Genomic DNA, 14,096 nt, shown 5'->3' with positions numbered 1-14,096 from the left:
GAGCTTTGTGTTAATTCTCAGAGAGCAACCTCATAACTACTGTGACAGGACAGTGTCATGTGACACCGTAAATATGCTATTGGAGTGCACATTAGTGTGAGACTGAATAGCGCAGTGTAGAGAGGCATTGGTGTCACCTAAGGTTCTCACCCTAAAGTGTGAGAGGCTCCAGGATGTTTGTTTAATAGGGAGAAAACAAGCTTTTCAGTTTTTGCTAGGATCAGTTAAATCTTGGTGTGGACCGTGGAGGCTTTGTAGAGCCTTGGGTGGGATGAAGCCTCCAACCACAGGGCCATGTTTTGCTGCCAACCAGCATCTTGATGGTAAAGCTGTGCACAACCCTTATGGTTAGGAGGCAGACTAGAGTTGACGGTCCTAACCAGGGGAAACAGAGGGGGTCTCCACCCAGGAGTCAGAAGGGCTACACATAGAAGACAGGTGGAAGCCAGTGAATAAGGAGCTGCCAGATGTGCATAGTGTTTGTGAGACTATGTGCAGGATACCACCCAAAGCCTGAGGATAGAGGCCAGAACAACAGATCTGCAAGTGCAAAACAGGAGTCTGGTGAAGTATTTGTGAAGTATTTGTGTTTTCTGGCACTGGGAAAAGAATGCAGAAAACCCCTGCAAGGATTATCTTCTGCGTTTGACCTGAATTGATTTTAATAAAAACAGCCCTGAAACAGGGATTTGGGAGTGGACTGCTTTTGAAGCTTGTTCTCATGATGCTTCCAGCAGCTGTGATAAATACTGGGGCCACTAATCTTTCCTGCACCAGGACCTCAGAAACTACATCTGATAAAAATGCATTTTTAATACAGATCTCTCACCAGAAGGCAAAATCCAGTGGTTTGCTGCCACAAGGTCCTCATTTTCTTCTTCCAGATTTTCTGAACTGGGACCTTCTTCATTTAAATGAAAAACATTGACAAATAGATGGCATTTGCTAAGATCAATAGGCTGCAAAAAATGAATAGAGAAGGTTAATCAAAATGAATAAAATACACCCTTTTTGCATTTCAGTGCTGGTGATCTCCTCTAGCCTTGCATCTACTAACGCTGGGTTCACACCTGGGCGTACGGAATTTGCGCGTTTGCGGTAAAAGTAACGCACGACAAAAGCGCGTTTACGGGGGCAATGCGGCTGTATCCTAATGGATACGTGCGGAAAAACCGCCCCAAAGAAGCTCCTGTACTTCTTTGGGCGTAGGGCGTTTTTCAGCGCGTTCCTACGCGCTGAACTACGCCCAGGTGGGAACCATGCCCATAGGCAATTATTGGTTTTCACATGCCGAGCGTTTTACAGCGCGTCTCTATGCGCTGTAAAACGCCCAGGTGTGAACCAGGCACTTCCTCCAGCCTCAGCTCCACCCCTTTTCTCTGACCTGGTTAACTGATAGTAACGATGGTCAGCCATGACTGCACAATGTTTATTGTTATGACCGTGCCTTTGTTGTTAAGATGTGCCTGAACAAGGGACTTTGTGGCATGACCACCAGGTATCCTTTTCATAAAAGTTGCAGATATTCCTCTTCACTTAAAACTGGCATTGTGGCATATCTGTTTAAATACACCCCAACTACTACTATGTATTATCCTTCAATAAAACACTATAAAACAGTAACACAACGCTGGACTTATAACACATTGTGAAAGCAGTCCATTTTCAGCCAGCGTGAATGCAAAAGCAACTTGAAGCAGCTCATAGCCATTCATTGGCACCTAAGAGGCAAATTAATGGAACAAAAGGAAAAATGTTACCTTGCAGTGTGCTGGATCCTGCACAACTCTCGGCTTCTGGGCGCTGTGGGGAGTGAGGGATGCAGCTCGAGTAGTAAAGTGTTCGTCACATCCCCACATCTACTCGCTACTTGCCCATTCACAAAAAGCCTTGTATTTTTCTTAAAGAATACAAGCCATTCTGTTATTGGATAAGAAGGAGGGGGTGGGAATGTGACATCTCCAGGGGTGTGGAATTCCTATCGCCCGACGCCCGGGACAGGCAGTTTCGGGCGAGTAGTTTTTTTCTACATTTAGCCCGGCTGCAGGCAAGCAGCACTGCTAAATGTAGTGTGGGAGCCGTTTTGTACGAGTGATTTTAAACGGCTGTGCAGCCGTCCAAAAATCACTTGTAACCTGCCTGAATCACGCTTCTCTTCTCCTCCCCTCCCCCCCTCCCCATCTCCAGCGGCCGGCCGTGTACTGCTCCCGGCTGCCTGTCTCTCTGCACCTGGGCTTCCTTTTTGCCGTAGTCTTCCAGAGCATGGAGTAAGGCAAAGAACGGTTCTCTACTCTGCTCCATGTGTGCAGTGACACAGGAATGCAGCCTTCCTGTCACAGGAGAAATAGCACAGTGCTGTGCTAGAACTCCTGTGTTGGAGGTGACAGGGTCAATAAAGAGAACCTGTCACCTCCAAAAGCTATCACACAAGGGCTTGTTACCCTTGTGTGATAGCAATAAAGTCAAGTGAAAAATAAAATATATAACACTTAAAAATGTAAACATAAAATTGGAAAAAATAAAAAATTTAAATACATAAAAATAGAAAAAAAAGGCGATAAAGTAAAAAAATAAAATGAAAAAAAAATATTACAAAAGCAAAAAAAAAAAAGTTAAATAAAATCTAAAAAATTCAAACCAATCCCTATCATCTGCATGCGAATAAACGCATGCATGGGGCATTGTGTGAGTGGAGTGGGCGATCCGTTACCACACGGCAATCGCGCACAAAACCGTGTGGATGGCCGGGCAGACACAGATTCTCACACCACCGATCAGGACAAGTAGATTTTCATGAGGGACAAGTAGATCAGGCCCCAGCTTTAGTCCTTGGACAAGTCGTTTTTTTTTTAAATTTCCACACCCCTGATTTCTCTTTCTCCAATCATAGAATGCCTTGTATTCTTTCAGTAAACCGCAAGGCATTTTGTGATTGGGCAAGTAGAGAGTAGGGGTGGGGGTGAGTCATATCCCTCATTCCTCAGAGCACCCCAGAAGCTGAGTGTTATGTGTAAGGGACAGCTCCCAGGACCAGCACAGCAGCTCTGTGACCAGAGATCAAACGGAGGTCAGTACACGATCTTCGTTTGATCTCCTCCTGTCGGTATGCAGAAAGTGATGTATATTACATCACTTCCGCATTCCTCTGTCACTCTCCGGTACAGAAGCCGGAGAGAAGCTGGTGAAGCAGGTCTCTGCTTCATCAGCTTCTCTGGGGGTCCCTAGGTGACATTAGGGGTCTTAAAGACCCCTGATGTCTCCGTAAAGAGGACCTGTCACTGCAAATTGGGTCCCCCCACATTTTTTAAAGCCCCCCGCCCCACATACACATGCAAACATGCGTTGAGTGCGCCTACGTGCGAAGACTATTGTACCCATTGCGCCACACGTTAGATATTGCTGTGAACGCCGGAGCAATAAGTCCAGGGCCTTCAATCACTGATAACACTAAACTGATGAGTTTAAAGCCTATGGCCAATTTTGGGTATGGTAGTTTTTTTGCGATTTCGCAGGCACACGCAATTTTAAAGCTTGACATGTTTGGCATCCATTTACCCAACGTGACCCCGTCTTTTATATTTTACCAAAAATGTGTAATTAATGTTTTATAATATAACGTAGGGAGAACAGGGTTTTTTTTCAAAATTTTCAGTTTGACAGATTGACAGTGAAGGAAGCAATGAGCCAAACAGCAAAAACTTTCTTCACATCATGTTTTTACTGGTGTGACCTGCCAGCTATAACATGGTGAGGGGGAAGAGTGACAGAGAAGTCCTTTATTATATTCTTCCACATATACCGAATCATTAAAGCTGAACTTCCGGGTCTTCCGGTGACGTCATGGACATCAATGTCACCGGACTCCTCCCCCTTTCCCAAAGTGGCTCAGTCGGCTAACGAAGGGAAGGGGGAAGGAGTCCGGTGACGTCGATGTCCGTGACATCAACTGACTCCTCCCCCCTTCCCTTCGTTAGCCGACAGAGCCACTTGGGCCGGTGAGTTTGCCCAAGAAACTTGTTCTGCACGAGCGCCAGCCAAGGCATTGGCCTATACACATACAGCACACCAAATAAGTAATAAAATTAACTAGGATCACACTAATCCAGCACGTTATTTTTCAGAGTTGCCCCACTCAAGCGGCGGCCATATTGAGTGGGGCACGTGAGATTAATAACGTGCTGGATTAGTGTGATCCTAGTTCATTTTATTACTTCATTGATGTGCTGTATGTGTATAGGCCAATGTATTTGGATCTGTATGTGCGTAATCGATTAAAAAAAATTTCGATTAATCGAACACGAAAATTTTAAATCAGTAACAGCCCTACTTTTTTCATTATATAGTAAAAAACGAAAAATCCAGGAGGTGAAAGCTCTATGTGTCCCCAAAAAAATAGTATAACATTCATTTCAGTACAGCGTTGCTTGACGGAATAAATGTCAAAGTACTGCAGCGCTGAACACTGAAAATTGGCCTGGACAGGAACACCCGAGTCAGCAAGTGGTTAAGTGATGCCTCTTGATCCAATCATCTTCTTTCCAGTAGTTTTCAGGAGTCCCTCCAGCGCTGGTGCTGGTCTATGATCCAACACTGACTCCTTGTGTCCTACGGTGCCCATCAGCTATATGCATTCTACTTCCACTGTATCCCCCCTCTTAAACCTGCCGATGTTCTCCACTGTGCATGCACCCGCACTCATCCTCCTGCACGGCTGCTCGAGAAGCTGGATTTTACAGCCGGGAGCGAGTGGCGTAGACAGAGGTAGGTTTTAACCTATTTGGTAACCATTTTATTCTTTAAAATGGTTTTACATATATCTACTGCTTGCTAGCTTTTAGCCACCGGGAGCCTGCTGACAGATCATTTCTACGATCCGGTAACCAGACCGGACCAGTGAACGTCCATTCACCAATTTCCTCCCCGTTGTATTGGCCAGGTTAAAATGGCCAATATTAACCTCCAAGGATTTCACACTATGTGGCGTCTACATTTTTTTCCATGGGGCACAGAATGAATTACAAGGAGAAAGGTGGATTGACAGGAATTAGTACAACTTGAGCCGACCAACTGAAAGGAGATGTTGACTACAAAAGAGGTTGCCATCTGCTGTCTTGGGAGAATGGCTCGCTAAGGATTGTAATCTGAGTGCAGTTTGACCAATTTATAGTGGTCAAAGGAGTCTGGTGAGTGTATTTATTGCACAGAAACACTACGGATATCACACTAAAATTGTATTTTTACTATATTAAAAGGAAAACTTTCCCTTATATTAAATACTAAAACATTTATTATTACCCAATTTTTTGGTAAAATATAAAAGACGGGGTCACGTCGTGTAAAAAGACACCAAACATGTCAAGCCTTAAAATTGTGCACGCGCGCGAAACCTCAAAAAATTACATTACCCAAAATTGGCCATAGTCAACGCTTTGAAAGCTTTTACCGCACATCAGTTTAGTGTTATCAGTGATTGATGGCCCTAAAATGATTGCTCTCACTCCGACGTTCACAGCGATATGCAACATGTGTAGCGCAATTGTCGTTTTTGCGTGCTGACACATCTGATGCACATTTACGTTTATATGTACCTTATCTCCATCGTCGCCGCTGCACGGCTTTAATACGAGTGATCTCATTAGATCACTCGTATTAAACGAGCAGCGGCTCCTACTACTCGCCCGGTGCCCGAAACCGCATGTCTCGGGCGTCGGGATTCGCTCCATAAGACGCAGGCACATTTTCCCCCTCCTTTTGGGGGTAAAAAAGTGCGTCTTATGGAGCGAAAAATACGGTATATTTTACACTTATTGTTATTGCTATTACATAGGGGGGATACTATCCCCTATATCTCTTTATGGAGACATTAGGGGTCTCTAGGACCCCTAATGTCACCTGGGGACCCCAAAAGAAGCTGATGAAGCAAAAATCTGCTTCATCAGCTTCTTCTCTCTGGCTATAGCAGCCAGATGACTGACAGGTGAATGCGGAAGTGATGTAATACACATCACTTCTGCATTCACAGCACGGAGGGAGGTCAGCAAGGAGCTGATCTCCATCCCTTCTCCTCCTGACGCCCTCCCAAGCCGGTCCCAGGCCGCAGATGGGGTAGCGGATCCCGGGATTGAAGGTGAGGGGTCAGGTGGGGGCTACAAAATTGCGCCATACAACCGATCGCCGGCTATAGAGCCGCTGATCGGTTGTATGTGAAACAGCCGTAAAAACGAGCGGGTCTTTCCTGCCCGTGAGGCGCGTGCTAGTGGGCGCGCGCGAGCAGGAAAAAAATGCCGTCTTGGGACAGCAACCCGCTGATGCGAGTCCGCCGTCCGTCCGTTTTTTCTTAACGGGCGGACGGCAGGAGGTTAAAAGAGACTTTTTTTTTTCTCTCTCTTTTTCATAGAGATGAATTTGTGGAGTTGCCCATATGATCTGGATCACAACACATTGCACATGCAGTTTTGAGATTGTATTGTATCTAACTATAGGGGAGGTCACATACCATGTTGGTTTCACTGCTGCTGACACATTATATTGAAAGGAAACACCAAAAGGGCAGATTTTACACACAATTGCTACTCTGCTTATTACCTGACTTCTGTCCATGAGCACACACGCGCGATGGCCCAGTTTCTCAGATACCCAACAGGCTGCGGTTCATGGTGGATGTCTTATAGTGCGCTATATATATTTTCTCAGGGTTCCTGATAGATCCGCATGCAAAGTGTTGTTCGGTTATTATACTCTCTCATTGTCATGTATTAGGATTCTAAATGTTCCTTTGTTTATTAAGGCTGATTTGTCAAATGGGTTTTGTCTATTCCTTGTTTGTTCTGCATGCTTTGAGGCAGTGTGTCCTACAATTGGTCCTACTATGGAATATCTATTTATTTTTGTATTGCATTCACTGCATTCAGTCAATATGTTTTTATGTCAAAGGACATAAAAAAAAAATGGCAAGGAGACAGAAGGGGGAGGGCAAATGTCACAATCCTTCACAATAGCAGCAGTAGCCTCTCCTGCTTGCAGTGCCGAAAGATCAGCTCTGTATGGAGTATTCGGCATCAATGAGGGTAGGATTATTACGAACAAGAACACAGAAAACAAAGCACACACGTCATTAGAGGCACATTATTATAAATAATGCTGAAAGCTCAAAAACACTTTTACCAAACTTCAGCTGCAAAAAGCAATGCTTAGGCATGCATACCTAGTTAATAAATATCAATATTTAGGCACAGGAAAAAAAAGGGCTTTGCAGATGACCTACTTTTATGTAGCTCACATCCTGAACACTCTTATCCACATTTTATAATAATTGATAAATTTGGCCAAATCTCTGGTTACTCCAACAACCTAAACAAATCAAAAGTACATTTTCTAGCTAAGCACACCTCACCATCATGGAAGTAAACGCTGTCCTTTTATATGATGTTTAAAAAAAACTAAAAAAACAAAAACACACACCACGTTTGTGTGTATCCGTACCTAAAAATCCCAGTAGACTATATACGCAACACCTCCATTGCGCTTCCATCGCACTGTATAGATTGTAGACAATTAGATGCAGACTTATACCATACATTCTGGGCCTGCCCCAAGAGCAAACAATTTTGGAACACAGTACTTACCTTTAAACGCCAGAATGGGCATATTGGGCATACTAGACATCCCTGGTTCCAGGATCTTTATGAGTTGTAACTTATTTATCTTGTAGCCAAAAAGATTAGTTTGCACAAGTGGATCTACTCTGACCCTTGATCTATTTCTTTGTACATAAAAGTTAACTTATGCGTTCCTCAGGGAATAGGTGGAGGCATCTCTAAAAGTAACTCTGGTACAAAATTATTTTGGTGTATGGGAATCCTTTATCCAAACCCTAGCCAATGACACCTAAATTAACAGCACAATACTTTTGCTATAGTCAATGGCATCTAACTAGAATACTTACCAATAACCCTGCAATTGCACAAACCGTGTAAAACTACTTTACTGATTGAGGCCACCTCCACTTCCTGAGGAACTAAGCATATGACCAACCATCGCCTTGTCCTTCAATGGATGACATACTGTGGATGCAGGGTGTCAAAGACCCATACCTGGAGGGGTCAATACTATGGCATCCTGAGAGCTGATGTCATTAGGTCAGCGCAGCACTCTGGAAAAGGCAAGAGTAAAAAAAAAAAAAACTAAAAAAAACTGGAACTCTAGGGAGGAGAACCTGCAACTGGACTTTAAACTCAAACTACAGAAATCTCAATAAATATGAAAACACATTAATAAAAATGTAATGTATAAGTCTTACCTGTCTGTCTTTAACTTTTAATGCTGTATCTACAATGGCCACCGAATTTACATTCTTCGTTAAAAACACATCATCAAACTCTGTCCATGAATAATCGCCAAACACAACGCAATGTCTATTTAACAGCTGTAAAACATGAGCTCTTATATCTTCAGTTTTTGCTGTGCTGAAAATTGATCAGAAAAAAGTTAATCCTGTAAGGCTAAATCATGGTTCAGATATTGCAAGAAGGGCAATGAGGAAAGGCACAAATATAGAGCTGGAGTTCTGCTTTCTTTTTCTAACTTCAGTTTCTCTTTCTTACTTTATACAAAAACTAGAAAAATGTTTTACTTGTATTTGCAATGCTGCTAATCCCAAAGTTAACAATGAGAAATGAAACAGGAATAATGAACTGAGAAGCCCTCAAAATAACACCATTTCTAGGGACAAACCTTTGACAATCAGATACAGTATAAAGCGGTTCAATGTAAATACGAATTCCCTTCCAACTGTGCTGGAGCCTTTGTGTGAAATAACATTTCCTATGCTCTTTGCACTTGGTAAGCATTGTCCCCTTCCCTTCAGCAAAAGGATACTCTCTCTTACACCAACCAGTCAGCATGCAGTACTTCATTAACTTCACCTTCCACTGAGTGTTCAATGCACTATTTAACCCATACAGGGCCATATACATCCTGTCTCATGGCTTGTCCACACCATGTCTGGACTAAAACAGTTTGTTCCCGGACAAAAAAAAAGCATACCAATGTATTCGTATGGCATTTCTGGGCTCTGTTCACACCAGCGCAGTCCGTTCTGGTCCAGACAAAAACAAAATACTGCTCGTCTCATTTTCACTGGTCTAGAATGCACTGGAAGGCATGGAAATGCATCACAAACGCACATAAAAGCCCATTTAAGCTACGAAAAAAGCTCCAGAACGAGGTAAAATTGCGGCAAAAAGCAATGCACCATGTTGTAGATCTGGTCTGGAAAATAGTGTGAACCTGGCCTCAGTGATCTCTGGGATAGGAAGGGAGGTGAAATCTCCCCAAAAAGGAACTAACACAGCTATAAAAATGTTTCTATCCATAATAAAAACAAAAGAAAAAAAAGTTTTGTCAGGAGGTACACTAAGTACATAAAAATTTACATGCTATAACACATTGAACAGTGTCCATTATAAATAGGTTTTACTACAACCCAAAAAGGTATAAAAGGGCTCAAAAAGAGCAATAACCAACTTTCCTCATTGCCTGTTTAACTTCTTATCCACCTTCTACAGGTATTTATTAAAGTAGTATTAAACGCTCAAACTTTTTTTCAATAAGGAATCCAGGTCAAACAAATACACAATGCTCAGCAAAGTAATACTTTACATTGTTCCTCAAGAACTTACAGTCATCATGTTTCAAAATAGCTGGTTCCAACTCTCTAACCTTCACTTTCCTGTCAAGTTTATGATCACATTGACTGTGACTGACCAGTGAGAAGCGCTATTTAGTACAGTCAAATATGTTTTGATTAGGGGTGCACCGATACCGAGTATTTGGGTGAGTACTTGTACTCACCCAAATGCTCAGATACCTTCCCCGTTATTGGAACTTACGGTCAGATGAAAATTTCCTCTGACTGGCAGTGCCGTAGGGGAACATGGAGCCAGCTTCCCGTGCAATCAGGAAGCCGTGCGGCAAGTAATGACACACCTCCTGGTTTTCTGATTGGCCGGGAAGCCGGCTCCTTGCTGATTGGCTGGAAAGCCGGCTTCCTGGCCAATCAGCATCGAGCCAGTTTCCCACCCAGGTTCTTGATTGCCACGGAAACCGGCTCCATGTTGTTTGGCCTGCTTGATTGTAATTGGCCGGGAAACCGGCTTCCCGGTCAATCAGGAAGCCGGGTGGCGAGCAATGACCTGATTGACCGGGAAGCAGGTTTCCCGGAAAAATCACAATCAAGCAGGCCAAACAACATGGAGCCGGCTTCCGTGGCAATCAGGAACCTGGGAGGGATGTCATTACCCGCTGCCCGGCTTCCTGATTACCAGGGAAGCCTGCTCCATGCCAGCGGAAGCACCGGTATTAATACTCATTGTCGGCGATATCCGAAAGCAAAAAAAAAAAATCGGTACTCGTACTCGATACCGAAAAAACGGTATTGGTGCATCCTTAGTTTTTAATAAAACAATTTTTATGTATTGGGACAAGTAGATTGTCATGAAGGACAGGTAGATGTGGCCCCCGCTTTAGCCCTTGGACAAGTAGTTTTTAAAAAAATGTCCACACCCCTGAGTCAAGTAGTCTTTGCCAGAGTATCTCTCGGTATAAGACAGTAGAAGAAGGTTTTAGGGGCAAGCACAAAGAGCGACAGAGCCACATTTAATACAGCTAAGACACAGATGAAGGGTAATAAATAATAATAATAATGTACAGGGCCGTTCATCCTGCAAATATATCCACATATATGGCACAGCATTTAAAGCAGACCTTTACCTCCTTTCACTAAAAACCACCTCAGCATTCAGCTCTGCATGACATTATAAAATCCTCTTGCATTAATTAAATATATTTTTCTTTTACTTATAATTTTACTTATAATTACAAATGCCCACTTCCTGGTCCTCGTGGGCATTAGTGATGCAATGTGCCTAAGCGCTGCATTTGGGAAGGACACATCAGCAGGGCATTTCTGGGAAATCTCATCCGTAATCTCAGGAGATCTCAAGGAAAGGTGTTTTCCTCCCCTGAGATGATGTGCATGGTCATATGACCTAGACACGTGTGCCAGAGTTCCAGGAAGTAAAGGGAGATATATTAATCTGCCCTTAGTAAACATGGCCACTGTCAGAGTACTGGGGAAAAGAGAAACAAGGAATGCAAAGAAAACACAGACGGCAATTATCTAGAAGTATGTATGTGTAGCTTGTCATTACTAAACATTTCTAAATGTGTGTTTATTGTTACGTTAAAGATATAGGTAAGACCAGCATCGGCTTTGTGTGTCTGCTCCGTATCTGTCCGTGACAATTTCTCTAATTTCGCCCCGGTCATCAGAAAGCATTTTTTTTCTAGGGAGATTTAGTGACAAATGGAGCAGATTGTGTCCACATCTGTGTATCAAACCCCCAGTATGAGTCTACTTTTATCAAAAAGTCTTTCGGCAGTAAACTTCAGTCGGTATCTCGTGTGTATGGCTCACCGAAGCTTGGACAATCCACCAGCAGAGGATCCGCTAATCACAGTAACAACCTGCAGCAAACTAATCAATTCCAGAAGCTGAAGATGCTGAGCTCCTGAATACACGTGGTAAAAAGGGCCGTTCTTTTCTTTGCCAGTCTCTGATCCAGTGTTGACTGCTGTGTCTTCTTGTCCGTCGGGGTCTGTGCTCGTGCACGCTGCCTGCGTTGACTTACCCTGAGTCTCTCCTCTTCTCCCAGCCGAAGATCTGTACTGCGCCTGCCCCATCATCCTTAGGGGCCATTCAAGAATCTTCAGATCTTCGGATGGGAGAACACGGCGGAGACAGAGGTAAGTAATAACCTGTTTGGTAAATGTTTTTGCATATGCAGGGGTGTGGAATTCCTATCGCCCGACACCCGGGACATGCAGAGCGCAGGGCGAGTAGTTTTTTTGTACACTTAGCCCCGCTTCGGACAAGCAGAGCTAAGTGTACAGTGTGGAGCCGCCGCTCATTTTCAAGTGATCTGATCACTTGTATGAAACGAGAATCGGCGATTCTGTCCACCCCGCACCCCTGCCCCCCCTGTGGTTTTCGGGGTCCCCCGCTCCTCTGACGGACCCGAGACCACGGAACACGAGCTCACCATAGAGCCTGTCCGTTTTTCGTCTGCTCTGTTATCACTGAGACCGTGGCGCTGTGATAGGAATAAAATTAGGTGGGGGGGGTTAAAAATAAAAAAAGTTATGAAAAAGTTAAAAATTAATTATATTTTTAAAAAAAGTGATAATGTAAAAAATAAATGAAAACCAACCCCGCTGCCCCCGCCATCTGCATGTAAATAAACGCACGCATAGGACATTGTGTGTGTGCGCGTTGAGTGCTGCCGCCATTTCACTGTGCCATATTGTAGTAGCGAGGCAGCAGAACTCTCCCACACGCACAATGTGCATTAAAGGGCAAGTTCGCTTTCCCAGGTAATATGGGAAAATGGAATTACCCGATCAAATCTGGCCCCCGTCTCTCCCAAAAAAAACCCACCCCCCGGTTATACTTACCTTTCGGCAAACAGTCCTTACCCTCCGCCGGTACAGGTGTACTGTCCTGCCCTATGCATTTTTAATTTCGCTCGCAAATTGCAAGCACTCATTGGTCAGCGTGGTCTGGGGACCACGCTGACCAATGAGAAGCACTATTTAGCACAGACCAATACAGTTTTGATTAGGGATGCACAGATACAGAGTATTTGGGCAAGTACTTGTACTCGCCCAAATGCTTGATACCTTCCCCAATACTGGAACTTCTGGTCAGAGGAAGATTTCCTCTGACTGGCAGTGCCGTAGGGGAACATGGAGTCAGCTGCCGTGCAATCAGGAAGCGGGGCAGCGACTAATGACCGGCCTCCCAGTTTCCTGATTTGGCGCGGTAAGCCAGCTCCTTGCTGATTGGCTGGGAAGAGATGCAGCTAACGATTATTTTCAAAATCGATTAGCAGATTATTAAGTTCGATTAATTGGTTAAAAAATAAAATAAATTTTAAAAAATGGCTCCAGTGATGTTCATTTTCAAGTGATCTGATCACTTGTATGAAACGAGAATCGGCGATTCTGTCCACCCCGCACCCCTGCCCCCCCTGTGGTTTTCGGGGTCCCCCGCTCCTCTGACGGACCCGAGACCACGGAACACGAGCTCACCATAGAGCCTGTCCGTTTTTCGTCTGCTCTGTTATCACTGAGACCGTGGCGCTGTGATAGGAATAAAATTAGGTGGGGGGGGTTAAAAATAAAAAAAGTTATGAAAAAGTTAAAAATTAATTATATTTTTAAAAAAAGTGATAATGTAAAAAATAAATGAAAACCAACCCCGCTGCCCCCGCCATCTGCATGTAAATAAACGCACGCATAGGACATTGTGTGTGTGCGCGTTGAGTGCTGCCGCCATTTCACTGTGCCATATTGTAGTAGCGAGGCAGCAGAACTCTCCCACACGCACAATGTGCATTAAAGGGCAAGTTCGCTTTCCCAGGTAATATGGGAAAATGGAATTACCCGATCAAATCTGGCCCCCGTCTCTCCCAAAAAAAACCCACCCCCCGGTTATACTTACCTTTCGGCAAACAGTCCTTACCCTCCGCCGGTACAGGTGTACTGTCCTGCCCTATGCATTTTTAATTTCGCTCGCAAATTGCAAGCACTCATTGGTCAGCGTGGTCTGGGGACCACGCTGACCAATGAGAAGCACTATTTAGCACAGACCAATACAGTTTTGATTAGGGATGCACAGATACAGAGTATTTGGGCAAGTACTTGTACTCGCCCAAATGCTTGATACCTTCCCCAATACTGGAACTTCTGGTCAGAGGAAGATTTCCTCTGACTGGCAGTGCCGTAGGGGAACATGGAGTCAGCTGCCGTGCAATCAGGAAGCGGGGCAGCGACTAATGACCGGCCTCCCAGTTTCCTGATTGGCCCGGGAAGCCAGCTCCTTGCTGATTGGCTGGGAAGAGCTGCAGCTAACGATTATTTTCAAAATCGATTAGCAGATTATTAAGTTCGATTAATTGGTTAAAAAATAAAATAAATTTTAAAAAATGGCTCCAGTGATGGGACTACTAGTTTGTATTGAGATTGTAGTCCATCAC

The 14,096-nt window shown here is 44.1% G+C and overlaps 1 protein-coding gene across 1 annotated transcript in view; it reads right to left on the bottom strand.

Annotated features, from left to right (window-relative positions):
• Positions 1-14,096, bottom strand: part of TRIP13 (thyroid hormone receptor interactor 13) — a 42,259-nt gene that overhangs the window by 27,877 nt on the left and 286 nt on the right. Inside the window, exons 2-3 of the mRNA XM_018568865.1 lie at positions 8,300-8,465; positions 830-959 (exon numbers count right to left, since the gene is read on the bottom strand). Of these exons, the coding sequence (XP_018424367.1) occupies positions 830-959; positions 8,300-8,465 (296 nt within the window). The remainder of the gene's footprint in view (positions 1-829; positions 960-8,299; positions 8,466-14,096) is intronic.

The sequence above is a fragment of the Nanorana parkeri genome, unplaced genomic scaffold (assembly GCF_000935625.1).
Source record: "Nanorana parkeri isolate BGI_ZX_2015 unplaced genomic scaffold, ASM93562v1 scaffold1255, whole genome shotgun sequence".
Classification (NCBI taxonomy): Eukaryota; Metazoa; Chordata; class Amphibia; order Anura; family Dicroglossidae; genus Nanorana; species Nanorana parkeri.
Note: the sequence above shows the minus strand (reverse complement) of the source record. Positions and strands in the feature narration are given on the sequence as shown.